This window comes from Papio anubis, chromosome 13 (assembly GCF_008728515.1).
Source record: "Papio anubis isolate 15944 chromosome 13, Panubis1.0, whole genome shotgun sequence".
Taxonomy (NCBI): domain Eukaryota; kingdom Metazoa; phylum Chordata; class Mammalia; order Primates; family Cercopithecidae; genus Papio; species Papio anubis.
The window spans coordinates 28,403,187-28,429,360 of NC_044988.1; the positions used below are offsets into that span (position 1 = coordinate 28,403,187).

Here is a 26,174-nt window from a genome sequence, read left to right on the forward strand (position 1 = left end):
AAAATTGGAAAACAGACCACTTTGCCTGAACAGAAAAATGATTCATAAAGAGAAAAATCTCACATGTAAATTATAACATCAATATTCAACATTTTTTTCTTTTCTTTTTTTTCTTTTCAATGCATTTTCTTTCCAGGCTCTCTGGATTAGGTTTTGAAACTCAGTTGGCCAGATGAGATTTAGAATAGTGTCTATTTATTGCCTAAAGAAACACCATGTAGGACTAGGTGGGCTCTAAAGGAAAAAATGATAGAAACAAAAATATGAAATTTTTTTTTTTTTTTGGTTTGCTGGTGAAGTTTGCCAGTTGAATAATGAGGGTTGGGCACAGTGGGTCAGGGAAATAGGGATATTGACGCCCGGGAGTTCTCAAACTGTTGTCTTCAGGGTTTTTTTTTTTTTTTTTTTTTTTTTTTTTTTTTTTTATAGCACCTTTATGCCTCTTTTCCTTAAGATTTCCCTAAGTCCGTGATTAAGACCCGAGGCCCTTCTATTACCTTCTTGTGCACATCAAGGCTAAAAGCAGACATACCTACAGGAGCAGGTAGGTGACAGCACAGATGAATGAGGCAGAGGGTGGTGACCTAGGGGGTGCAAGATTTTCCCCTCCAGCTGATAAATGCCAGGAGGAAACAGAGCCAAAATTATATGGTGACCAAGATCCTGATTTTGCAAAAGAATCTGGTTATTTTAGCGAAGTTGTTTGGTTTTTAAAGGGTGGCTCATTGAAAAAACATTCTAGGCTCGCTGAAATGCTTCTGTCTGGGCTGTATCTCATTGGCAGGCACCAACTTGACTGTGGTTCCTGCTATAGTGCTGCTGGTGGCCCAGTTTGGTGGCGTGTTCCAGGATGAATTTCCTGGTGCCAGCCTGGAGCCCATGCCCACTGCCTTTCCACAGACTTTGTAGGCACCCAATTATCTAGATTAAATTCCTTTCTGGTTAAGATGAAGTGGTTTCTTGTTCTTGCAGGTGAACCTTGATTGATAGTGATATATAAGATATCAAACTGCAATTTGGAGATACAGTGCCAAAGAAGATTAAAACAATGCACTTATTTTAAATAAATATTTAAAAGAAAGGAAAAATATCATAGATAACTCATTTTTTATTTTCCCCTTCCAAATCTATATGCTAGTCAGTATCAGCATAAATAAAAGTATCGAGAGTGACAGCACAGTTCTGGGAGCATGTGGAGGTGGAGCATGCAGAGGTAGCTTCCAGGATGGCCAGGAACGATTGGGAGTCAGGAGGAGGCCCTGCCAGGCCCCAGGAAAACCTTATGAATACCCAAGAGCCGAATACCTCTGGTCAAGAGACTGGATACTTACCTACCACCACCACCACCACCACCACCACTGCTACCAAAACACAAAACCAAACCAAACCCTTTTATTGTTGGCTGAAAATCTCAGTAAATGACTTAAGAGCACATCTGATTATATGCCCCAATAATTACCATGACAGCAAACTGTAAGAAATCACCATGGCTTCACATGAGAATTGTTTTTGACCTTGCTAAGAACTTCCTGCAACTTTCCAGCTATCTTTCGGGCTGCTATTTATATTCGAGAGCAAAAGAACTTTATATAGACCCACGTGTTCAGCTGCACCAGATAGACAGGAAAGGCTGTTGCTTGACTAATTTACATACCAGATTTAAACATTTGACATTAATATTAAGTATTACACATTAAGTCATTTTAAATTTCTCCAATCAAAGGAAACTGACCAAATCAATAACTTTGTATAGTTTAGATGAGTTAAATAATTTTTAATAGGGCCTTACTTGTTGACCCTTAGAGCAGAACAATGCAAACTCAGGCCCAGCTAAGATTTGTGGCTCACTTTGCTACCCACTGGTTCCACTTTTCTGGACCTAGACTGGCTGCCTAACCTGCTGCCTACCTAATCTTGTATCTAGCTGAGAGAGGAGGAAACAGCAACAAAAAAGAATTACTATAGCAGGTCCGACTAGCAAACTTTAACTTGCCAAAAGACTAAGCTAGACTCTATGGATATCCATATATTAAAAATAAATCTACTTTATTGACTCCTCTTCCTGGAAATCAACCAAACTGCTATCCTGGAGATGGAAAGTAACTTAAAGCATAAGAAATTCTTCACCTGCATAAATCTGATCTTGATTCTTGAGAGCTAGGTTTCAACAATAACTAGTCTAATATTTAGCAAATAATTGTTATTTTACTTATTTTTTTAAATTTTCTATTTTTATAACATTTTATAGAACTCATAAAATGGTGCTTATATAAAAATCCACACCAAGTTGCTAGAGAGCATACAATTTCCAAAAATCTTATAGGTTACATGAGATATTTTGATACAGGCATGCAATGAATAATAATCATATCAGGGCAAATGGGGTATCCTGACTTCTGCTTCTGATGTTGTGTCTCCTTCTCTGACTCTGACCCTTCTTCTTCTGTCTTCCCCTTACAAGAACCCTGTGATTATATTGCGCCTATCTGGATAATTCAGGATACTCCTCCCATTTCAGGATCTTTAATTTAATCCCATTTGCAAAGTCCCTTTTGTCATATAAGGTAACATATTCACAGGTTACGGAATTAGGATGTGGACAGCTTTGGGGGGGTGGGCATTATTCTGTTTACCATAGTAAGATCACATACTAAGATCACACATACCAAAAGAGAATATTACAATATCTTTGCAGCTACCTGTGTAATATTAACTAAGAGTAATCACTCTGAAGAAATCCATTCCTAAAAAATTTACTAAAATAAAAAAGATGAAAGATTTGTCTTCTTCCATTGAGCCAAGTATATAATTTCTACATGACAAAATGATCAACTGTAAAGAAAGATCATGAGGGTTTTCCCTCCAATGTTCTTTTGCCACAGCAAAAATCAAGCATGTTCTCTCTCCGACTTACGAGGCAGATGACAGGCACATGCTGGTTGCTAGAGACGTGTTCTCATTCAGAGATACTGGTTCAGGCCTGATGTTGACGTGGTAACAGCCTGATGGGTTATTTGACTGCACTAAGTATTACCTGTTTGAATAGAGTGTAGGCCTGTCGTGTGGATAGTGCTCGTTGACGTATAAGGAAGAAGATGAAATTGTGGTCGCCAAGGAAGCAGCTTCAAACAGCGATGGAGTGCTAGGCACCAGGTCTGGCCTGTGTCGGGATCCCAGGGCTGGGAACGAAAGCAACACACACGTTCATGAATCTCAAGAATAAATGCAGCTTTAGTATCTATAATAATCGAAATGAGTCAAAAGCATTCATTTTACCTATCAGGCTGCAAATTCAATTATGAATTAACTGCACTTTTTTTCTGAATTACAGCAGAAATGTAAAATAGCTTCTTGCAAACAGGTTAAACAGAAAGGAAATTGCATTAATTTACAAAATGGCTCATGGAAATGACATTATGAATGCTCTTTTAAAAACCTAATAAAGTGATTTACTATTTCAAAAAGATGGCATACAAAAATTCATAGGAGTTTAAGCAGATAATTTGACAGAGATTAAAAGGATGACTGGCAAGTGTATAAACAGACAGCGAACCTTTCTGCCCTCCCTGTGATATGCACATATCTATGATTCTCAGGTTGGATCTAAGAACCCATGTTTTTCAAGAGCCGGGAAACAAATACTTCAACAGACTAACAGTCGGCTCTACCTTAACCCCATCTGAGCCCATAAATACATTTAAACATTATCCAGGACTCTTCTTGACATATTTTAACATCAAAGTTGCCTTTTTTAAAATGAGAAAACACTTATTTTTTCTTTAAAACTTAGGGGCCCATGAAATCATTTGTGCAAGAGCCCACCCTTGTGCGGAAGGAGGAATGTTCAAGGCTGAGCAGTAACCCCTGCCCATCTCTCTGGAGTCTATGTGGACTCTTTCCATCACGCCCCCAGACTGACCTAAAATAGATGCTAATAAATACAATTATAACTTTAAGGTGTTCCTGGTATTCCTTTATAAGCACAACAAATTGAAAATTGGATATTTTTAGTGTGTAAATATAAACCGACCGTAATAGGGATTCTCGTGTGAGTGTGAGGTTTTGGATTTTGGATGTGAAGGGTATAGATGGTGGGGTAGGGAGCAACATGGAGGGGAAGCCAGGCAAGCACAGGAAAGGCTGGACTCTGGTCTGGGAAATCAGATGACACACTGGGATGGTAGAGCTCCACCTCTCCACCTCCAATTCAAGTCAAAATAGAAAACTGCAGCGATAGATAAAACATATAAAACCACGAATAACCAAAGTGCTCAACGTTCAAAAATTAGAAAGGCTTCAACTTTAATGTGACACCTGGCTTGCAATCTTCAATATTCTTGATCCCAACTTTTCATTAAATGGAAAGCAAAACATGAAAACTCTCCATAACATTGAAAACTCTGTCAAAAATAACCTGATATCAGATTCCAATGAATTGCCACTCCTTATAAGGCAGATGGAGCTGGTCTTCAACCTAGGTTTTGGGCATACCAGCGTTACTTCACAAAGTAGACATGACCTGAGTGACAGAGCAAAATACATCTGTACAGTGACTCAGTCCCAGGTCACACATCATCAGGAAGGTGACCCCTCAACCCATAAGGAGCAGCTCTTTGAGGGAGAGAAGTGTTTCTTCCTGCTCCCGTATCCTTCCGTTTTTTTTCTAAAGCCAGTGTGGTAGGCAGAACTCTAAGATGACCCCTAATGACCCACACTCCTGTAAATTCTCCCTTTGTTGTGGGGCCTGCAAACATGATGAGCTGTTATTCCTGTGGCTATGTGATATGACCTAGCAAAAGGGATTTTGCAGATGTAACTCAGGTTACCCAGAGTTGGCTAACACTGAGTTAGGCAAAGGGAAGATTATCCAGGGGAGCCTCACCTAATCGTATGAGCCCATTAAATCTGGGTCTAGAGGTCAGGGACAAGAAGTCAGAGAGAAAAAGTGTTGGGGCTTACTTGCAGGACATTTTCTGTGTTTGAAGATAGAGGGGCAGCATGGTAGGGAATGTGGATGGCCCCCAGGGCAAAACACGGCTCTTTGTTGTCCGACAGCAAAGAAGCAGGGATCTCCGCCCAACAGCTAAAATGAGCTGAATTCTGCCGACAACATGAATGAGCTTGGAAGAGGATTCGTCCTCTGCACTTCCTGATAAGAACTCAGCCCAGCTCAAAACAACCAGCTAGCATCATAATGACAGGATCAAATTCACATATAAAAATATTAACCTTAAATATAAATGGGCTAAATGCCCCAATTAAAAGACAGAGGCTGGCAAATTAGAGTCAAGACCTATCAGTGTGCTGTATTCAGGAGAACCATCTCACGTGCAAAGACTCAAAATAAAGAAATCGAGGAATATTTACCAAGCAAATGGAAAGCAAAAAAAGGAGGAGTTGCAATCCTAAAATCTGATAAAACAGACTTTAAACCAACAAAGATCAAAAGAGACAAAGAAGGGCATTACATAATGGGAAAGGGATCAATGCAGCAAGAAGAGCTAACTATCCTAAATATATATGCACCCAATACAGGAGCACCCAGATTCATAAAGCAAGTTCTGAGAGACTTACAAAGAGACTTAGACTCCCACACAATAATAGCAGGAGATTTTAGCACACCACTGTCAATACTAGACAGATCAATGAGACAAAAAATTAACAAGGATATTCAGGACTTGAACTCAGCTCTGGACCAAGTGGACCTAATAGACATCTACAGAACTCTCCACCCCAAGTCAACAGAATATACATTCTTCTCAGCACCTCACTGCACTTACTCTAAAATTGATCACAGAATTGGAAGTAAAACACTCCTCAGCAAATGCAAAAGACCGGAAATCATAACAGTCTGTCAGACCACAGTGCAATCAAATTAGAACTCAGGATTAAGAAACTCATTCAAAACTGCACAACTACATGGAAACTGAACAATCTGCTCCTGAATGACTACTGGGTAAATAACAAAATGAAGGAAGAAATAAAGATGTTCTTTGAAATCATGAGAATGAAGACATAACATACCAGAATCTCTGGGACACATGTAAAGCAGTGTGTAGAGGGAAATTTATAGCACTAAATGCCCACAAGAGAAAGCAGGAAAGATATAAAACTGACACCCTAATATCACAATTAAAAGAACTAGAGAAGCCAGAGCAAACAAATTCAAAAGCTAGCAGAAGACAAAAAATAACTAAGATCAGAGCAGAACCGAAGGAGATAGATACACGAAAAACCCTTCAAAAAAATTAATGCATCCAGGAGCTGGATTTTTGAAAAGGTCAACAAAACAGATAGACCTCTAGCCAGACTAATAAAGAAGAAAACAGAGAAGAATCAAATAGATGCAATAAAAAATGATATAGGGGATATCACAACTGATCCCACAAAAATACAAAATACCATCAGAGAATACCATGAACACTTCTAAGTGAATAAACTAGAAAATCTAGAAGGAATGGATAAATTCCTGGACACGTACACCCTCCCAAGTCTAAACCAGGAAGAAGTCGAATCCCTGAATAAAACAACAAGTTCTGAAATTGAGGCAGAAATTAATAAGCTACCAACCAGCAAAAGTCCAGGACCAGACAGATTCACAGCTGAATTCTACCAAAGATACAAAGAGGAGCTGGTACCATTCCTTCTGAAACTATTCCAAACAACAGAAAAAGAGAGAATCCTCCCTAACTCATTTTATGAGGCCAACATCATCCTGATACCAAAATCTGGCAGAGACACAACAAAAAAAGAAAATTTCAGGCCAATATCTCTGATGAACATCAATGTGAAAATCCTCATTGAAATACTGGCAAACCGAATCCAGCAGCCCATCAAAAAGCTTATCCATTACGATCAAGTCAGTTTCATCCCTGGGATGCAAGTCTGGTTCAACATATGCAAATCAATAAATGTAATCCATCACATAAACAGAACCTAAGACAAAAACCACATGATTATCTCAATAGATGCAGAAAAGGCCTTCGACAAAATTCAACACCCCTTCATGCTAAAAACTCTCAATAAAGTAGGGACCAATGGAACGTTATCTCAAAATAATAAGAGCTATTTATGACAAACCAACAGCCAATATCATACTGAATAGGTAAACACTGGAAGCACTCCTTTTGAAAACCAGCACAAGACAAGGATGCCCCCTCTCACCACTCCTATTCAACACAGTATTGGAAGTTCTGGCCAGGACAATCAGGCAAGAGAAAGAAATAAAGTGTATTCAAATAGAAAGAGAAGAAGTCAAATTGTCTCTGTTTGCAGACAACATGATTGTATGTTTAGAAAACCCCATCATCTCAGACCCAAATCTCCTTAAGCTGATAAGCAACTTCAGCAAAGTCTCAGGATACAAAATCAATGTGCAAAAATCACAAGCATTCTTATACACCAATAACAGACAAACAGAAAGCCAAATCATGAGTGAACTGCCATTCACAATTGCTACAAACAGAATAAAATACCTAGGAATCCAACTTACAAGGGATGTGAAGGACCTCTTCAAGGAGAAGGACAAACCACTGCCCAAGGAAATAAAAGAGGACACAAACAAATGGAAAAACATTCCATGCTCATGGATAGGAAGAATCAATATTGTGAAAATGGCCATAGTGCCCAAAGTAATTTATAGATTCAATGCTATGCCCATCAAGCTACCACTGACTTTCTTCACAGAAGTGGAAAAAACTACTTTAAACTTCATATGGAACCAAAAAAGAGCCTACATAGCCAAGAAAATCCTGGGCAAAAAGAACAAAGCTGGAGGCGTCACACTACCTGACTTCAAACTATACTACAAGGCTACAGTAACCAAAACAGCATGGTACTGGTACCAAAACAGATATATAGACCAATGGAACAGAACAGAGGCCTCAGAAACAACACCACATGTCTACAACCATCTGATCTTTGACAAACCTGACACAAGCAATGGAGAAAAGATTTCCTGTTTAATAAATGGTGTTGGGAAAACTGGTTAGCCATATGCAGAAAACTGAAACTGGACCCCTTCCTTACAACTTATACGAAAATTAACTCAAGATGGATTGATCAAAGACTTAAACGTAAGACCTAGGACCATAAAAATCCTAGAAGAAAACCTGGGCAATACCATTCAGGACATAGGCATGGGCAAAGACTTCATGACTAAAACACCAAAAGCAATGGCAGCAAAAGCCAAAATTGACAAATGGAATCTATTTAAACTAAAGAGCTTCTGCACAGCAAAAGAAACAATCATCAGAGTGAATAGGCAACCTACAGAATGGGAGAAAATGTTTGCAATCTATCCATCTGACAAAGAGCTAATATCCAGAATCTACAAAGAACTTAAAATGATTTACAAGAAAAAAAAACCCATCAAAAAGTGGGCAAAGAATATGAACAGACACTTCTCAAAAGAAGACATTTACACAGCCAACAGACATATGAAAAAATACTCATCATCACTAGTCATTAGAGAAATGCAAATCAAACCCACAATGAGATACCATCTCACACCAGTTAGAATGGTAATCATTAAAAAGTCAGGAAACAACAGATGCTGGAGAGGATGTGGAGAAACAGGGATGCTTTTACACTGTTGGTGGGAGCGTAAACTAGTTCAACCATTGTGGAAGTGTGGCGATTCCTCAAGGATCTAGAACTAGAAATACCATTTGGCCCAGTAATCCTATTACTGGGTATATACTGAAAGGATTATAAATCATTCTACTATAAAGACACATGCTCATGTATGTTTACTGCAACACTATTCACAATAGCAAAGACTTGGAATCAACCCAAATGTCCATCAATAATAGACTGGATAAATAAAATGTGGCACATATACACCATGGAATACTATGCAGCCATATAAAAGGATGAGCTCACGTCCTTTGTAGGGACATGGATGAAGCTGGAAACGATCATTCTGAGCAAACTATCAGAAGAACAGAAAACCAAACACTGCATGTTCTCATTCATAAGTGGGAGCTGAACAATGAGAACACATGGACATAGGGAGGGGAACATCACATACCTGGGCCTGTCAGGGGGTGGGGTGCAAGGGGAGGGACAGCATTAGGAGTAATACCTAATGTAGGTGACGGGTTGGTGGGTGCAGCAAAGCACCATGGCACGTGTATACCTCTGTAACAAAACTGCACATTCTACACATGTACCCCAGAACTTAAAGTATAATAATAAAAAAAATAAAATAAAAAGCTTATTTCTGAGAGAAAGAAAAAACAAAAAAACTCAGTCTTGCTGACACCTTCATTTCAGCTTTTGAGACTCTGAGCAGAGAACCTGTGTGAGTTGTACCCAGTCTTCTGACTTACAGAACCATTGGCTACTAACTGGGTATTATTTTAAGCTGCTAAGTTTCTGGTAATTTGTTACATGGCAATAGAAAATATAACCTGAACATACTGAGAATGGCAGAAAACAAACTTAAAAACTAGAGGGAAATTCAGTGATGACTTGGTGCAGGGGGAAGTTCCCCAAGTACAGAGCATTATTTAGAGACTAAACATTGTGCATGAAGAGGATAGCAAAGATAAACTCATTTTATAACATTATGTTACGTTTTCAAAGAATATGCTCAATAGGATTTTCTTTGACCTTCAGAGACCTTTGAAGGTGTTGTGTCTCTAAATTTGAAGCAATGAGTCAAATACTTCATTTGAAAAAAATACAATATACGCCTTACTTCCCATGTTTCCAGCCTTTCTAGATGCTGTGTAGTATATTTATTATACATTTACCTTTTTTTTTTCCCCCAAATTAACAACTGGATCCATCGCTTTAACTTTAGAGGTCACATTGAGCATACTACTTGAAAGCTTAACTAATATAATTTTAAAATACGTTTATCCTATTTCCCAGACTACAGACACCTGCGGTTTTGCATGTGCTATCAGAAAATCAGGTAGGCTAGGGAGGGAGATGCCAGTGCCAGGGAGCTTAGGAGAAACGGGTGACTGTCTACCAGGAATTGGAGACATCAGTTCAGAGAGGATCAAGGGCACCTCTGTAACTCTCTTGCCGAAATCACTAACTCCGGGTAAAAGTTGGTTTATAGGAAGATGAGAAAGAAAGAAACCAAACATAGCACGTATGGATAAGTGCTGCTGAAAAAGGAATAGAAATAACACTGCATCCTAAAGACACTGAGGAAAAGAAAACCCCTAGAGGAGGTCTTAACTCCTGTAGAAAGTAAAAGACATTTTCAGGAAATGCTGAGATTCTCCAAAGAATATACTGATAGAAAAATCTAAAATGTCATTCTCCCATATTTGATTAGAAGGGAAAAAATAAATGATTAACTTGGCAGATAGAGAAAAGTATTTGATAAAATTCAGTACTCATTCCTGATTAAAAAAAAAAAAAAAAAAACTTTCAGCAAAGTAGGAATAAAAAAAGGAACTTCCTTGGCTTGATTATGGGTATCAAATACAGCAAACTTCTTTTTCAATAGTGAAACATTAGAAGCATTCCCTTTAAAATCAGGACAAGGCAAGGCTGTTTACAATCACTGTTTCTATTCATTATTGTACCAGAAGTCCTAGCCAGCAAGTTAAGAAAGAAAAAAAGACAAAAAGGATGTGAAGTCCATACAATAGCAACAAGTGGCCAGAAAACTCAATTCTTAAAAAACGTACTATTTTAAAAAATCCAGAAAAAAATCTATATCAATATCTCTGCATTTATCCAAGAAATAAATCTAACAAAAGGTATATGTACAAGCCACACAAGAAAAATATTATAAAACTTTATTTAAATTCATTAAAGCACTCACTTTGGCAGCACATATACTAAAATTGGAACGATACAGAGAAGATTAGTATGGCCCCTGTGCAAGGATGACATGCAAATTCATGAAACATTCCATATTTTTCCTTTCTGCCTCTTTTCTTTCCTTCTCTTGGTACCTGCTCATGGTTATGAAGCTTTCAAAGTAAAAAACATGTAGTACCTCCCGAGTATTACCAGTGGGTACCCAAAAAAAAAATCATTAAAGAAACCTAAATGAAGAGAAAACTTGTTGTTACATTGCATGTATGTGTGTGCACGTGTACCTGTGCATGTGTGTATGTGTACATGCACAGAATAAGGTCTAGAAGTAAAAGCAACAAAATATTAGTATTTGTTACCATCATGTAGTGAAAGTAGACATTTTTCTTTTTGAATTAGTATTGTCTAATTTTTATCATAAACCATAAATTGTATTTTTTTACGTGGTAGTTAAAACTTGCATGAACCACATCTTACTGTAGCTATCCTATTTATTTATTTATTTATTTATTTATTTATTTATTTGAGACAGAGTCTCGCTCTGTCGCCCAGGCTGGAGTGCAGTGGTGCAATCTCAGTTCACTGCAGCCTTCGCCTCCCGGGTTCAGGTGATTCTCATGCCTCAGTTTCCTGAGTAGTTAGAATTACAGGCGCCCGCTACCATGCCTAGCTAATTTTTTTGTATTTTTAGTAGAGACAGGGTTTCGCCACGTTGGCCAGGCTGGTTTCGCACTCCTGACCTCAAGTGATCTGCCTGACTCGGCCTCCCAAAGTGCTGGGATTACAGGCGTGAGCCACTACGCCTGGCCACTGTAGCTATCCTTTAAAAACTTAATAGATTTTATTTCTTAGAACAGGTATTTTTAAATTTTACTTCTGCAAATTTACTTGTATAAATAAATCACAAGAACTTTTGTCTTTTTAAAAAAGTTACGCATCTTTACCTTCTTCATCAAGGCTGCTAAAACTTTGTCCTTCGGTCAGCAAATCTCGCTTCTCATCCTTCCATTCCTGGCTAATTGAGGATACGATCTCCTGTGAAGTCGCCTTTAAGGCGGCGATGGAATTGCACCGTTTCTTAGAAGGTGAGGCCTTCAAAGCTAGACAGAAAGGAAAAGGACAAATACAGACATTTATTGTAAAATCACATTAATATTTTATTTAAAAGTGAATATTTTATTATTTATTAACATTTTAGTTATCATTTGAGTAGAAGACTTATTTTATACATACGGAAAGGGAGATGAAATTGTTTCATCTGATGAATACGACAAATTGGCTATTTGTCCAAAATGACTTGACTTAAATCAGAATATCCTAGAGCAAATTAAGAGTTAAAATTTCTCTCGGCCGGGAGCGGTGGCTCACGCCTGTAATCCCAGCACTTTGGGAGGCAGAGGCGGGCGGATCACGAGGTCAGGAGATAGAGACCATCCTGGCTAACACGGTGAAACCCCGTCTCTATTAACAATACAAAAAAGAACTAGCGGGCGTGGTGGCGGGTGCCTGTACTCCCAGCTACTGGGGAGGCTGAGGCAGGAGAATGACGTGAACCCGGGAGGCGGAGCTTGCAGTAAGCCAAGATCGCGCCACTGCACTCCAGCCTGGGCGACAGAGCAAGACTCCGTCTCAAAGAAAAAAAAAAAAATTCTCTCCAGATTTTGAAATGAAGTCTTACTTGAGGTAAAATTCAAATGTTTTACTGCTGAAGAATCATTTTCCCCCCTCCAAACAATGTTTTTCTAGTGCTGGAAGGAGGATGGGTGAGTTGATAAGCACAGATGGTAAAGTATAGAGAATTCTCACGACCCTGGTTTTATTAACTTGGGACTGGGGATTTCTAAACATGCCAATGTTTAATCTTATACTCATGTTGCCCAATTTAGCCAAGTTACTTCTGGTTGTTTTTTTCTTTCTGTGACTTTCCACTGACATTTCCTACCCTTTAGGTCTTTTCTAGGTCATGGTTTTATGTCAGACGTGTAATTCACTTCCAATCTTTGTCTAAACAGCAGTCTACAACTTCAGAAGTGTGTTGGGAACCTGAACTAATGAAAATGTACTTCACCATCAATCATGCTTGCTGAAGCCTGGGACTTCACGGAGGACACGTCCATGGAAGTTGCTTAAGTGGCAGCTGGGCCATCCTTATTTACATTCACTCTTTGCTGCAGTAATTCTTCTTGGCTTAATATTGCTAGAGAATTTCCTTGGAGGGAGGGGGAGAGGGAAGTTGAGGCCTGTTTATGCTTTTCCCTGAATATGTTTTTGGCAGTGTTTCTCTTCCTTTAGAGGTTTGCATAAGGGCTAGTCTGATAGTAAATGTATTAGAGTAATTCTGTTGAGCCTTGGGAATCTCAAAGCTTAGATTACACAGCTCATCTGGGGCCTTCCCAGAGCCTGCTTGCAAGAACTTAATTGGAGAAGGACTTTGGGACACACAAATGAGGGAAGAATGGAGGGCAATCTCTCCACTTAAAGAGAAGGGAAGGTTTATTTGTCCCTCGAGCAGTCTTAGAATCATAATAATATCATCATCCTAATAAATAACATTTGTGGAGGGCATTAGAGTCTGGAAGCCAACATTCACATTGCGTATCTCAAATCATCCACATGTATGAGGAAGAGGAAGGCCTTTTTTTAGGTCCAGAAACTGAGAATGGAAAGATTGTGGCTTGCCCAAGGTCACAGAACTAGCAAGCATGAACCTCAGGTGTCTTTCTTTTCTTCTTAAGTTGCTTTCTAGGTGGTTCATTTTCTAGCTCTTTAGTATTCTGTTTTCTGGTTAAACTGAGGGGAAAAAAAGATAAACCTTGAATTTGTTTTTCTTTGAGGGGAAGAAATTTTTGAATATTTAAAAAATAAGTCATGTTTACCTTAATTCTCCACTCTCTCAAATAGTGGTCACACTTGTTTTACAAGAAGCTATTATTATCACACTGGCCTCTGCCTTAACATTCTATCTGCTAACTTTTATTTATTTTATTTTACTTTATTTTTCTTTAAGTTCTAGGGTACATGTGCTGAATGTGCAGGTTTGTTACATAGGTATACATGTGCCATGGTGGCTTGCTGCACTCATCAACCTATCATCTCTGCTAACTTTTATAGACCTTTAATAAACTCCTGTCTTTCAATATAGTATTTTAAAACAACTTTTTTTTTTTTTTTTTTTTGAGACGGAGTTTTGCTCTTGTTGCCCAGACTGGAGTGCAATGGTGCAATCTCGGCTCACCGCAACCTCCACCTCCCGGGTTCAAACGATTCTCCTGCCTCAGCCTCCCGAGTAGCTGGGATTACAGGCATGCACCATCACGCCCGGCTAATTTTGTATTTTTAGTAGAGACGGGGTTTCTCCATGTTGGTCAGGCTGGTCTTGAACTCACGACCTCAGGTGATCTGCCTGCCTTGGCCTCCCAAAGTGCTAGGATTACATGCATGAGCCACTGTGCCTGGCTGTATTTTAAATCTTCTAAATCAGAGGATCTCAGATGTGGGTTGGAAACCACTAGGGAGTCTCAGAGACCCTTTCAGAAGATCTATGATGTTAAAATTATTTTCATCATCATCATAAGACATTATTTGCCTTTTTCACTTTCATTCTCTCACATGTGTAGAGTTTTCTAAATGTTACATGACTGTGATGTCACCACATATTGCATTCAGAAGCAGATGTGCGACTCCAGCTTATCTTCTATTAAGCCAGACATTAAGGATTAAAAAAAAAAAAGGTAAAACAATTCCACTTTTCTCACTAAATTATTTGTAGAAAATATAATTATTTTTTGTAATTATTTATGTTAAGAATTGATGTTAACATGCAATTTTTTTCTTAACTGGTAAGAATTAATAAATATTTTAAACTTTTCTCAATTTTAATTTCTAATATGTGAAATATAGGCTATCACCCACATAAAAGCTCTTTGGTATCCTCATAATTTTTAAGGGTGTAAGGTGGCCCTGAGACCAAAAGGTTTGAAAACTGCTTTTCTACATCATAGTTCTTAGGTCAGTGTTATTTCTCTAAACGAAGAAACAGCTATGATCAAAAGGTTTTTGGCAGTACCAAGGAAATGTGATCAGGGTGAGAGCCGTGTAATGAGGAAAAGATACTCAGGAGACCTATACTCACGGCATTCATGGAGTGAGGGCCAAAAGCCTGGAAAAAGAAGTAACTCTTTGTTCTTTATCAGCATCACATATAATGAGGAGCAGAGAAGACCGGAAAACAAACCTCTGCCAAGACCACATAGCACCACAACAAAGAGTTCACTTTTGTCTCAAGTGGTGAGTTTCTTCCTTTAAGGAATGATCTCACTCAGCAGACAAGAGCTTGGATTTTGCAGAAATTCAGTTCTCAGGATCTCTTTTGATTGGGTAACCTTGAGAGCTGGTTTGGGTGGCTGGTTGCTTCCTTTTGTGTGACAGAAACGCGTGAATTTGTCTTTGGCTCAACCATGGCTGGCAGTAGGTATCCTGTGCCCATTTCCAGCCTTGCATTCTGCCACTCGACTACCTCTACATTCACTTTTCAGCTCACCCTTCTGCCATATTGGAACCTACCATATTCATTCTGCCCTTAGGCCTTTGCACATGCTGTTCTTTCTCCTTGAGATGCCCTTCCTGTCTCTCTTCTTAATGAACTCTGGGTTACATTTTCAGGATTTAGTTGAAATATCTTTTTATCTGTGAGCTCTCTTTTGGAAGAATTGGTCTTTTTTTTCTCTTCTCTCCATGTACCCATAGTAGCATATTCGGAAATATTAGCAACTGTTTCATTATAGATCTGTCACATGTTTCAATCTCTGGCTCAAAACAGACTATTAAATTATTGAAGGAGGAACTAATCAATATTTAAAAAGCTTTCTATATCATCAGTGCTTTGTGTGGTGCTAGATACATAATAGGTGCATGAGTGTTTGTTGCATGAATGCATTATTGTTCTGAAATCTTAGAACAGTTTATTTTCTTTAACAAATTAATTTAACTCTTATATTCTATGCAGGAAACTAAGCTTTAGTACTTTAGACGAATTATCCGTATGGAGAATTTCAGTGAAGTTTCAACATAATGGTGACTAGTATTTCCAGGAAATATTATAGGATTTTGTAGACATTATTACACTGGCAGAATGACTCACTTGTGGGTGGGATGTAGGGATTTAAAAAGGTTAAAAAACACTGACTTCATAAAAGAAACTTGAAGACCAGGTACTATTTTCTTGGTGGGAGGGGAGTATGCCTCTAGGCATGAAGGGCTTTGAATTAACCATGGTTGACGAAACATCTTAAAGTTGTGTTTTAAAGTGTCTACTTTTCTAATAATTTAACTTCCCTTTGAAATGGTGGTGTTAGATAAAAATTCCATTCATTCATTGCATTATTCATCAAATAACGATTGAGTGCCTACTGTGTGCCAGGAAATCTGCAAAGTAAAAGTTAAGGACTTTGTGCACCAGGGAATCCATGGATGTTTATTTCCTTTAGCATTATGATTATTAGCATGGAAGGGTTTTAACAGAAATCAGCAAGAGCAGATTTATATTTTAAACTGATTCCTCTAGCTGCAGTGTGTGGGGGGAAATTGGATTGAATGGGTACATGATGGGAGGCAAAGATAATAATAATACCTGTAAACAAAAAAAAAAACACAGTGGCTGAATCAGGAGAGGTACTGTGAGAGAAGGGGCTGCACTCCTGATACTGCAGAGTGAGGACTGATAGATGTTGCCGAGTGACTGCACGTGGGTGGTAAGCAGAAGGAAGGGGTCAAGGGATGATGCCAGCGTTCTAGCTGGATAACTGGGCAGACTGTGGTGGCCTTCCATAGGACGTCGACCCAGGTAGAGAGGCAGACTCTGGGGTGGTAAGCAGCTAAATTCAATTTTGGGCATGCTGAGCTTGTGGAATCCAGTGGATGCTTAAATTCGGGGAGTGGACAGGCAAGGGGAATTGCTAGAAGAGTGGGGAGTAAGTTGCAAGTACACAGATGGTAACTGAACCCTTGGGAGAATGGGGAATTACCCAAAGTGTTGTATAAGAAGAGACCAAGTCAGAGCCTGGACCCTGAGGAACAACCACAATAAGACTAAGCAGGGATGAAAAGGTTCCAAAGGATACCAAGGAGGAGAAGAGAGGCTGGAAGGCAACCAGGGAAGTCCTGAGTTACGAAAGACAAGTGAAGAGAGTATTTCACAGAGAACTGATATCAGTGGTCTCAAATGGTGGAGAGTTTTAAGAAGACTGAAAGTGGCTGGGTGCGGTGGCTCACACCTGTAATCCCAGCAATTTGGTAGGCCAAGGTGGGTGGATCACTTGAGGTCAGGAGGTTGAGACCAGCCTGGCCAACATGGCAAAACCCTGTCTCAACTTAAAATACAAAAATCAGCTGGGCATAGTGGCACATGCCAGTGGTCCCAGCTACTCAGGAGGCTGAGGCAGGAGAATCACTTGAACCTGGGCGGCAGAGGTTGCAGTGAGCTGAGATCGTGCCACTGCACCCCAGCCTGGGCAACAGAGAGAGACTCCACCTCAAAAAAAAAAAAGACTGAAAGTTGTTCAATGGCTTAAGCAATGATTGTTGATTACCTCAAAAAGAACATTTTGGGAGAGTGGTGGGATCAAAAGCCACTGGAGAACACTGAATAGTGACAAGAGATACAAAAGTGAGACAGCAAGTGCATCCAACTCTCATCTCCAATAGGGTGATGGTAAAGGAGGAAAAAATATACCAGGAACTGGAGAGAGATGGAGTGTTGAGGAGCCTTGTTTCTATGATATAAGAGAATGAGCAGATGGAAGGATGAGCTGTGGAGCCAGAAGAGGGAGTGAACGGTTAAAATTACCCTGTAGTGGGGATCTGTCCTGGACCTTAAGGAGAAGATCGGACCCAGTATACATGTCATGGTATCTTCATCCATTCAACAAATAAAAATAACAATATGTGCACTCTCCAAACCCACACCCCTTCACTAAGTTCTGGGGATACAGCAGTCGGCTTACAATTTTTTTTTTTTTTTTTTGAGACGAAGTCTTGCTGTGTCACCCAGGTTGGAGTGTAGTGGCGCAATCTCGGCTCTCTGCAACCTTTGCCTCCCGGGTTCAAGTGATTCTCCTGCCTCAGCCTTCCCAGTAGCTGGGATTACAGGCACCCATCACCACGCCTGGCTAATTTTTGTATTTTTAGTAGAGATGGGGTTTCACCATGTTGGTCAGGCTGGTCTCGAACTCCTGACCTCGTGATCTGCCCACCTTGGCCTCCCAAAGTCTTGGGATTACAGGCATGAGCCACCGCGCCCAGCTAGTTTACATTTAAATAAAGGAGATAGGCATTAAGCAAGTAAAACCTATAGCATAGGACCTAAAGTATAGGTCATTATAGGTCATGATAAATGTTAGAAAACATAAAGCAAGGAAAGTAGATAGGAATCACCTTTCCCACTGTAGCAGTACTATAAGCATTATCATTACTATCTACGCAATAAACAAAAGTGATAAAGTACTTGACTGTGCTTTGAAGTGAAATATCTTATTGAATAAGTGGTATTTAGGACAACAGCTAACTACCTGGGAAAAAACAAGGTTAGATCTCCCTCACTTCATACACCAAAATGAACACAACCTAGATTAAAGAAAAAAAAACATAAAAAACAATCTATAAAAGGTAAAAGAAAAATATGGGTGAACATGTATCTGATTCTTCAATGGTGAAGTCCTTTGTAAGCATAAGGCTTAAATAAAAAGAATCCCACATTTATGGGATGTAAGATATAAGATGACAACTCTCCCCAAATTTAACACAATCTTTATCAAACTACCAGCTACGCTTTTCCCCCCAGAAATTAACAAACATTATAAAATTCAGAGGGACATACAAGGACCCAGAATAGCCAAAACAGTCTGAAAAAGAGTAGCTGAAGGACTCACACTTCTTGATCATGAAACTTAACAATACAAACCAGAAGTAATCAGGATAGTACGGTATTGGTATGAGGGTAGGCATATTGATCAATAGAACAGATGCGAGAGTCAATAAGTAAATCCGTATACTTGTGGTCAATCGACTGCCTTTTCTTTTTTTTTTTTTTTTTTTTGGTCTGGTTTATGTTTTCTCATGATGATTTTCAATAAGAGTGCCAAGATAATTCAACCGGGGGAAGGAATAGGCTTTTCAACAAATGGTGGGGAAACAACTGGCTATCCACATGCAAAAGAATGAAGATAGATTCTACCTCCTATCATATACAAAAAAATTAAATCAGAATGAATCACAAACCTAAATGTAAGAGTTAAAACTATAACACTCTTCAAAGAAAACATGAGAGTAAATCTTCATGACCTTGGGTTAGGCAATGCTTTCTTAGATCACACCAAAAGCACCAGCGACAAGAGGAAAAAAATTGGACATCAAAATTAAAAAATTCTGTGCTTCAAAAGACACTATCAAAAAAGTAAAAAGACAACCCACAGAATGGAAGAAAATGTTTGCAAATCATATATCTGAAAACGGACTTGTTTCCAGAATATACAAAGAACTCTTACAACTCAATAATAAAAAGACAACTCAACTAAAAATGGACAAAGGGTTTGAGTGAGCATTTCTCCAAAGAAGATATAAATTGCCAATAAGCACATACAAGGTGTTTAATATCATCAGTCATTAGAGAAATGTAAATCAAAACCACAGTGAGATACTAGTTCATACCTACCAGGATGGCCAAAAGAAAAAAAGACAGGCAATAACACATGTCAGTGAGGATGCAGAGAAACTGGAACCTGTATACATTGCTGGTGGGATTGTAAAATGATGCAGCTGCTTTGGAAAAGAGTTGACAGTTCCTTAAAATGTTATCAGAGAGTTACCATCTGACCCAGCAATTCCACTTCTAGGTATATATTCAGAAGAAATGAGAATATATGCCCGTACAAAACCTTGCCCATGAATGTTCGTAACAGCATTATTCATAATAGCCAAAATGGAAACATACCAAATATCCATCAACTGATGAATAAACAAACTATGGTATATCAATATAACGGAATACTCTGCAATAAAAAGAATAATTACTGATACATGCTACGATGCTACAGATAAATCTCAAAAATATTCTGTTAAGTGCAAAAAGCCAAACAGAAAAGTTCACATTATATGATTTATATGAAATGCCAGAATAGGCAAAATCATAGAGACAGAAAGTAAATCAGTAGTTGCCAGGGGCTGGGAAAAGGACGGAATGGGGAGTGACTGCTAATGGGTATGTGGTTTCTTTTTGGGGTAATGAAAATTTTCTAAAATTAGAAAATCGCCAGGCATGGTGGCTCATGCCTATAATCCAAGCACTTTGGGAGGCTGAGGCGGGTGGATTACCTGAGGTCAGCAGTTCAAGACCAGCCTGGCCAACATGGTGAAACCCCATCTCTACTAAAAATACAAAAATTAGCTGGGTGTGCTGGCTCACGCCTGTAATCCCAGCTATTTGGGAGGCTAAGAAAGGAGAATCACTTGAACCCAGGAGGCAGAGGTTGCAGTTAGCCAAGATTGCGCCACTGCACTCCAACCTGAGCAACAGAGTGAAACTCCATCTCAAAATAAATAAATAAATTAATTTTAAAAATTAGAAAACGGTGATGATTGCATAACTTTGTGAATAAATCAAGAATCGTAAGCCTGTATGCTTTAAAAGGGTGAAGCGTACACATCTTAATTCTATCTCAATAAAGCTATTATTAAAAAATAGATAATAAAATCAAAAATCAAAATGGGAAAATGTCAATAGATTTGATTACCTATGAGTTAAAAAACTTGTTCCATTAAAAACCTGATACATTCTCCAAACTGGAAAAATCTGTGACACATGCCATATTTTATGAAATTGAAGATGCCATTGATCGTACCATTAATTTATATGCCCCTAAGAAAGAAAAACCTCCTAAGATGGGGAGTCTCCTAAGGGAGGCTCACCAAAGCTGGAACATTAAAAGGCTGCATCCTCCAAAATGCACCGGGGGTTGCAGTGAAACCCATGTTTTTCCAATCTTGGCACAGGGCTAAGAAAGGTGAAAAAATCTTTCTTAAAAATTGGAACCACAGCAGGGCGCAGTGGCTTAAGCCTGTAATCCCAGTACTTTGGGAGGCTGAGGTGGGTGGGTCGCTTCAGGCTAGGAGTTCAAGACAGCCTGGCCAACATGACAAAACCCCATCTTTACTAAAAGCAAAAACCAGCTGGGCGTGGTGGTGCATGCTTGTAATCCCAGCTACTCGGGAGGCTGTGGCAGAAGAATCGCTTGAACCCGGGAGACAGAGGTCGCAGTGAGCCAAAATCGTACCACTGCAGTCCGGCCTGGGTGATAGAGTGAGACCCTGTCTCAAAAAAAAACAAAAACAAAAAACAAAACAAGGAACCACAAGCTGGTATTCATGTAAGCTTGCAGTCTCAATAAACACTATCTTATAGTCTATTCTAGGCCAAAGAAACCTTGGGCAAATAATTTATGGTGATGTCAATTTGACAGCAATTTTAAGATACCATTGGGAGAGTCAAATGTGGAAGAAAGTTTCCCTTAGAGTGAAATAAGGTTAAAAAAGGGGTTAATATCTTTAACACATGGAATTGATATTATTAATTTGGAAAAAAAAAACACCCAATATAAATGGTCAAATGTTACAAAGCTCAATTCTCAAAGGAACTACAAATGGCTAATAAATATGAATAAGGGTTGAACCTTACCAGTACTTAAGAAATGCAAAATAAATCAATCAGATAACATTTTTTACTTATCAGTGTGGCATAATTTAAAACCACAATGCTGGCTAAGGGCTGGTAAAACACAGGCTCTCATGGGAGCCTTCTGTGGCACAATCTCTCTGTGCAGTTACGTGCATTTTATTACTCTAGTACCCCTTTCTTGGAATCCATTCTACAGAAATAATCCTAAATTTGGACACAACATTTGTCTGAAATTATGTTCATAAACTAGTAAGAAATAGAAAAAGGAGAAACAATGTAAATGCCCAATACTGAAAGAATGATTAAATAGATTCTGGCAAAAAAAAAATAGATTATATCACACTCATATAATTTCAATGTGTTGCAATTTCAAATGGTGCCCTGTAGAATATACAATGATATGGAAAATATAACATTATAAACTATACGTGTTATAATGCTATGTGAAAAAAGAGTACCATACCTAAAATTGTGTATCATTATGCTATCATTTTAATGTAAATACACAAAGCATAGAAATAAAGATTGGTAGAAAGTACATCAAAAAAACAGTGGATATCTCTGGGTTGTGGCATTTCAAGAATTTTCATTTTTTTTCATCTTCTTGTATTTTCCAAAATTTTTACATTGCAAGTATTTGACTTTCATTAATTAAAAAATCTCCAATAAATATTACCAGGAAAATTCGTCTTATTTAAATATAAAACATGAACATTCTATTTTTTCAGTTGTGTGTGGCTAAATTATCATGTTTTAGTCTATGAAATTGGATCACAGAATAGCAAAATGATAAAACTACTATATATAGGGTTATTTTCTCCTTTCACATGTCTTAAAAACTTCCCACAGATACGACATATTAATTGTAGAAAATTTAATAAATATCAATATAAAGGAAAATAAAAGCCCACATACTCCCTTGATCTGGAATAAGCATTATTAGCATTGGGTTTAGTTTCCTCTTCTGTTTCTAGTTACTCAAGGTTTAAAGTTAGGGTATTGATTTGATATTTTTCTTTTCTTTCTTTCTTTTTTTTTTTTTTGATATGCAGTCTCACTCTGGTGCCCAGGCTGGAATAGAGTGGCATGATCTTGGCTCACTGCAACCTCTGCCTCCTGGGTTCAAGCAAGTCTCTTGCCTCACCTTCCTAAGTAGTTAGGATTACAGGTGCACGCCACCACACCTGGCTAATTTTTGTATTTTTAGTAGAGACGGTGTTTCGCCATGTTGGCCAGGTTGGTCTTGAACCCCTGACCTCAAGTAATCTGCCCACCTCAGCCTCCCAAAGTGCTAGGATTACCGCGCCTGGCCTCCCTTTTTTTTTTTTTAAGGTAAGAGTTTACAGCTATAAATTTTCCTCTGAGCAATGCCTTCACAGCATCCCATAAATTTTTGGTAGGTTTGTTTTCATTTTCATTCATCTCTGAGGTTTTTCTAATTTCCTTGTAATTTCTTCTTTAACTCATTGGTAGTTTAAGAGTGTGTAGTTTAATTTTCAAATACTTGTCAAGTTTTCAGTTTTCACTGTTTATTGATTCATTCCATTGTGATCAGAAAATATACTTTGTATGATTTCTTTTTTTTTTTTTTTTTTTTTTTTTTGAGACTGAGTCTCGCTCTGTCACCCAGGCTGGAGTGCAGTGGCCGGATCTCAGCTCACTGCAAGCTCCGCCTCCCGGGTTTACGCCATTCTCCTGCCTCAGCCTCCCGAGTAGCTGGGACTACAGGCGCCCGCCACCTCGCCCGGCTAAGTTTTTGTATTTTTAGTAGAGACGGGGTTTCACTGTGTTAGCCAGGATGGTCTCGATCTCCTGACCTCGTGATCCGCCCGTCTCGGCCTCCCAAAGTGCTGGGATTACAGGCTTGAGCCACCGCGCCCGGCTGTATGATTTCAATCATTTAAAATTTATTGAGACTTGTTTTGTGGCCTAACATATGATCTATCCTGGAGAATGTCCCATAAGAATAACTGCTGTTTTGTATATTCCATTAGAATTCTGCTGTGCATTTAAGGTATACACACTGATAACTACATATAAGGTGAATACATCTATATTTAACAAACTAAATGTGCTGCTAACACATCTTTTTTTATTGGTTGCATACTATTCCATTATTTGACTGTATCATAACATATTCAACCAATATATTATATGGTTGGACATTTAGATAGCTTCTAAATTTTTTCACCACTAAACAGGACTCTAATGATTAGGACATCAATAAACACCAGACTGGGTTACTTAACCATAATTACTAAGTGATAACTGCTGCAGGGAGAGAAATGCGTTAGTTCTTCCAATAAAGATTTTGCAAAGATACATAATGAAATTAGCTGCTAAAAGTAAAAAAAAAAAAATTTCATAAGAATCTTAGGCCGGGCGCGGTGGCTCAAGCCTGTAATCCCAGCACTTTGGGAGGCCGAGACGGGCGGATCACGAGGTCAGGAGATCGAGACCATCCTGGCTAACACGGTGAAACTCCGTCTCTACTAAAAAATACAAAAAACTAGCCGGGCGAGGTGGCGGGCGCCTGTAGTCCCAGCTACTCGGGAGGCTGAGGCAGGAGAATGGCGGGAACCCGGGAGGCGGAGCTTGCAGTGAGCCGAGATCCGGCCACAGCACTCCAGCCTGGGCGACAGAGCGAGACTCAGTCTCAAAAAAAAAAAAAAAAAAAAGAATCTTACCTTGAATTTTCTTGAAAACTCTGGAATTCATGAACTTTAGAAATCTGTCTGCATAAAAGCTTGGTCTATGAACGGAAACGGTGTCCTGAAAAGACAAACAAACAGGATCACAGGGTCACCTCTTAGTGCTCATCTCAAGTCAGAAGAGAGATCTATGCAGTTGGTTCTCTGTTAGCCAACATTCTTAACCAAAGGTGGCCCAGAGATAGCGAACAGGAATGCCCTGTGTCCCGCGGAGCCCAGGAGTCTGGGGCTGAGGGAGGAGGGCATAGACTCAATCGGAACAAAGATTCTAGACACTCAAGATCAAACCGAGCAGGGGAGAGTCAGCAAAAAAACTGTGCTACATCAGTCAAAACAGCTGTCCTCATTCACAACATTGTGTCCCGGGAGGAGTTTTTAATTTCTTTTTTTACATACAGGCAATCAGTGCATCAAGTGTCATCTGGAATGAAGGGTAACTCCCTTAATCATGAACAAAAATAGGGGACATAAACAAAACTATCCTAATGTAAGAGTGACATTGACGTTTAAGCTAAAAAATAGTTCTAGTCTCATCTCCCAATAACAAGGTGAGGAGATGCTAGGAGGATTCCTAGGAGACAAGGCTAACAGATGACTCCTTTGCCCTGAATTATCTGCTGATTGCGTAGAGTTGAATTGAATTAAACTGTTAACTCCATTCTTCTCTCGTGCTTGGCAGGAGTCTTTAGGGCTGAAGGGTCATTTGATTACAAATTCAGGAAAGGGGGTGGATGAAGGGAAAGGGGATGGATGCAGGAGCTAATTTTCTATGTTTATTTAGTAATCATTTATCCAAATCATGTATCTAAGCTATACACTTGCAGACATAGTAAATTTGCTTCTATAATGCTTCATTTTGAATTCAGGTTTATGGACTCCAATAGAGAAATTTCTTTTCTTTTTTTTTTTGAGACAGTCTTGCTCTGTCGCCAGGCTGGAGTGCAGTGGCGGATCTCAGTTCACTGCAACCTCCTGCCTCCCGGGTTCAAGTGATTCTCTTGTGTCAGCATCATGAGTAGCTGGGATTACAGGCATCCACCACCGCACCCGGCTAGTTTTTGTATTTTTAGTAGAGAGGTTTTGACCATGTTGGCCAGGCTGGTCTCAAACTCCTGACCTCAAGTGATCTGCCCTCCTCGGCCTCCCAAAATGCTGAGATTACAGGCGTGAGCCACTGCGTCTGGCCCTGCTACATCTTTTAAAATGTACTCTTTCTGGCCTGAAGTGGACACATTCTTCCAACAAGGCAGTAATTTAGAAATATCAGTAGAAGGCAAGAGCCTAAGGGGTATCCATAGAGGATCAAGGTTCAGCCCTTGCCTATAAAGAGAAGTTACATTGTTGTTCCCTTTGGAATGAATAAACACTGTTTAAGTAAGAGCCATGTTTGAAAAGAAACAAAAATAAGTTCGTGATATATACGGCACAGAAATTTTCATTTAAAAAAATGAAAAACAGGCCGGGCGCGGTGGCTCAAGCCTGTAATCCCAGCACTTTGGGAGGCCGAGGCGGGTGGATCATGAGGTCAGGAGATCGAGACCATCCTGGCTAACATGGTGAAACCCCGTCTCTACTAAAAATACAAAAAACTAGCCGGGCGTGGTGGCGGGCGCCTGTAGTCCCAGCTACTCGGAGGCTGAGGCAGGAGAATGGCGTGAACCTGGGAGGCGGAGCTTGCAGTGAGCCGAGATCGCGCCACTGCACTCCAGCCTGGGTGACACAGCGCGAGACTCCGTCTCAAAAAAAAAAAAAAAGAAAAACAAATGATAGGTTTATTTATTTATTTATTTATTTATTTAGCGATGTAGTCTTGCTCTGTCGCCCAGGCTGGAGTGCAGTAGCACAATCTTGGCTCATTGCAACATCTGCCTCCTGGGTTCAAGCGATTCTCCTGCCTCAGCCTCCTGAGTAGCTGGGATTATAGGCATGTGCCACCACGCCCGGCTAAT

At 39.3% G+C, this 26,174-nt stretch overlaps 1 protein-coding gene and 1 non-coding gene across 4 annotated transcripts in view; one reads left to right on the forward strand and one right to left on the reverse strand.

Annotated features, from left to right (window-relative positions):
• The window catches only part of PIP5K1B (phosphatidylinositol-4-phosphate 5-kinase type 1 beta), a 309,699-nt gene that overhangs the window by 64,070 nt on the left and 219,455 nt on the right, over positions 1-26,174 (reverse strand). For all 3 annotated transcript variants that reach the window (XM_003911777.4, XM_009188894.4, XM_009188896.4), the window contains 3 exons: positions 24,202-24,286; positions 11,733-11,888; positions 3,035-3,179 (listed from right to left, as the gene is read on the reverse strand). In XM_003911777.4, the coding sequence (XP_003911826.1) occupies positions 3,035-3,179; positions 11,733-11,888; positions 24,202-24,286 (386 nt within the window). The remainder of the gene's footprint in view (positions 1-3,034; positions 3,180-11,732; positions 11,889-24,201; positions 24,287-26,174) is intronic.
• LOC116270203 lies at positions 10,785-10,891 on the forward strand. Its single transcript, XR_004178118.1, has one exon. It is a non-coding gene; the product is annotated as a U6 spliceosomal RNA (small nuclear RNA).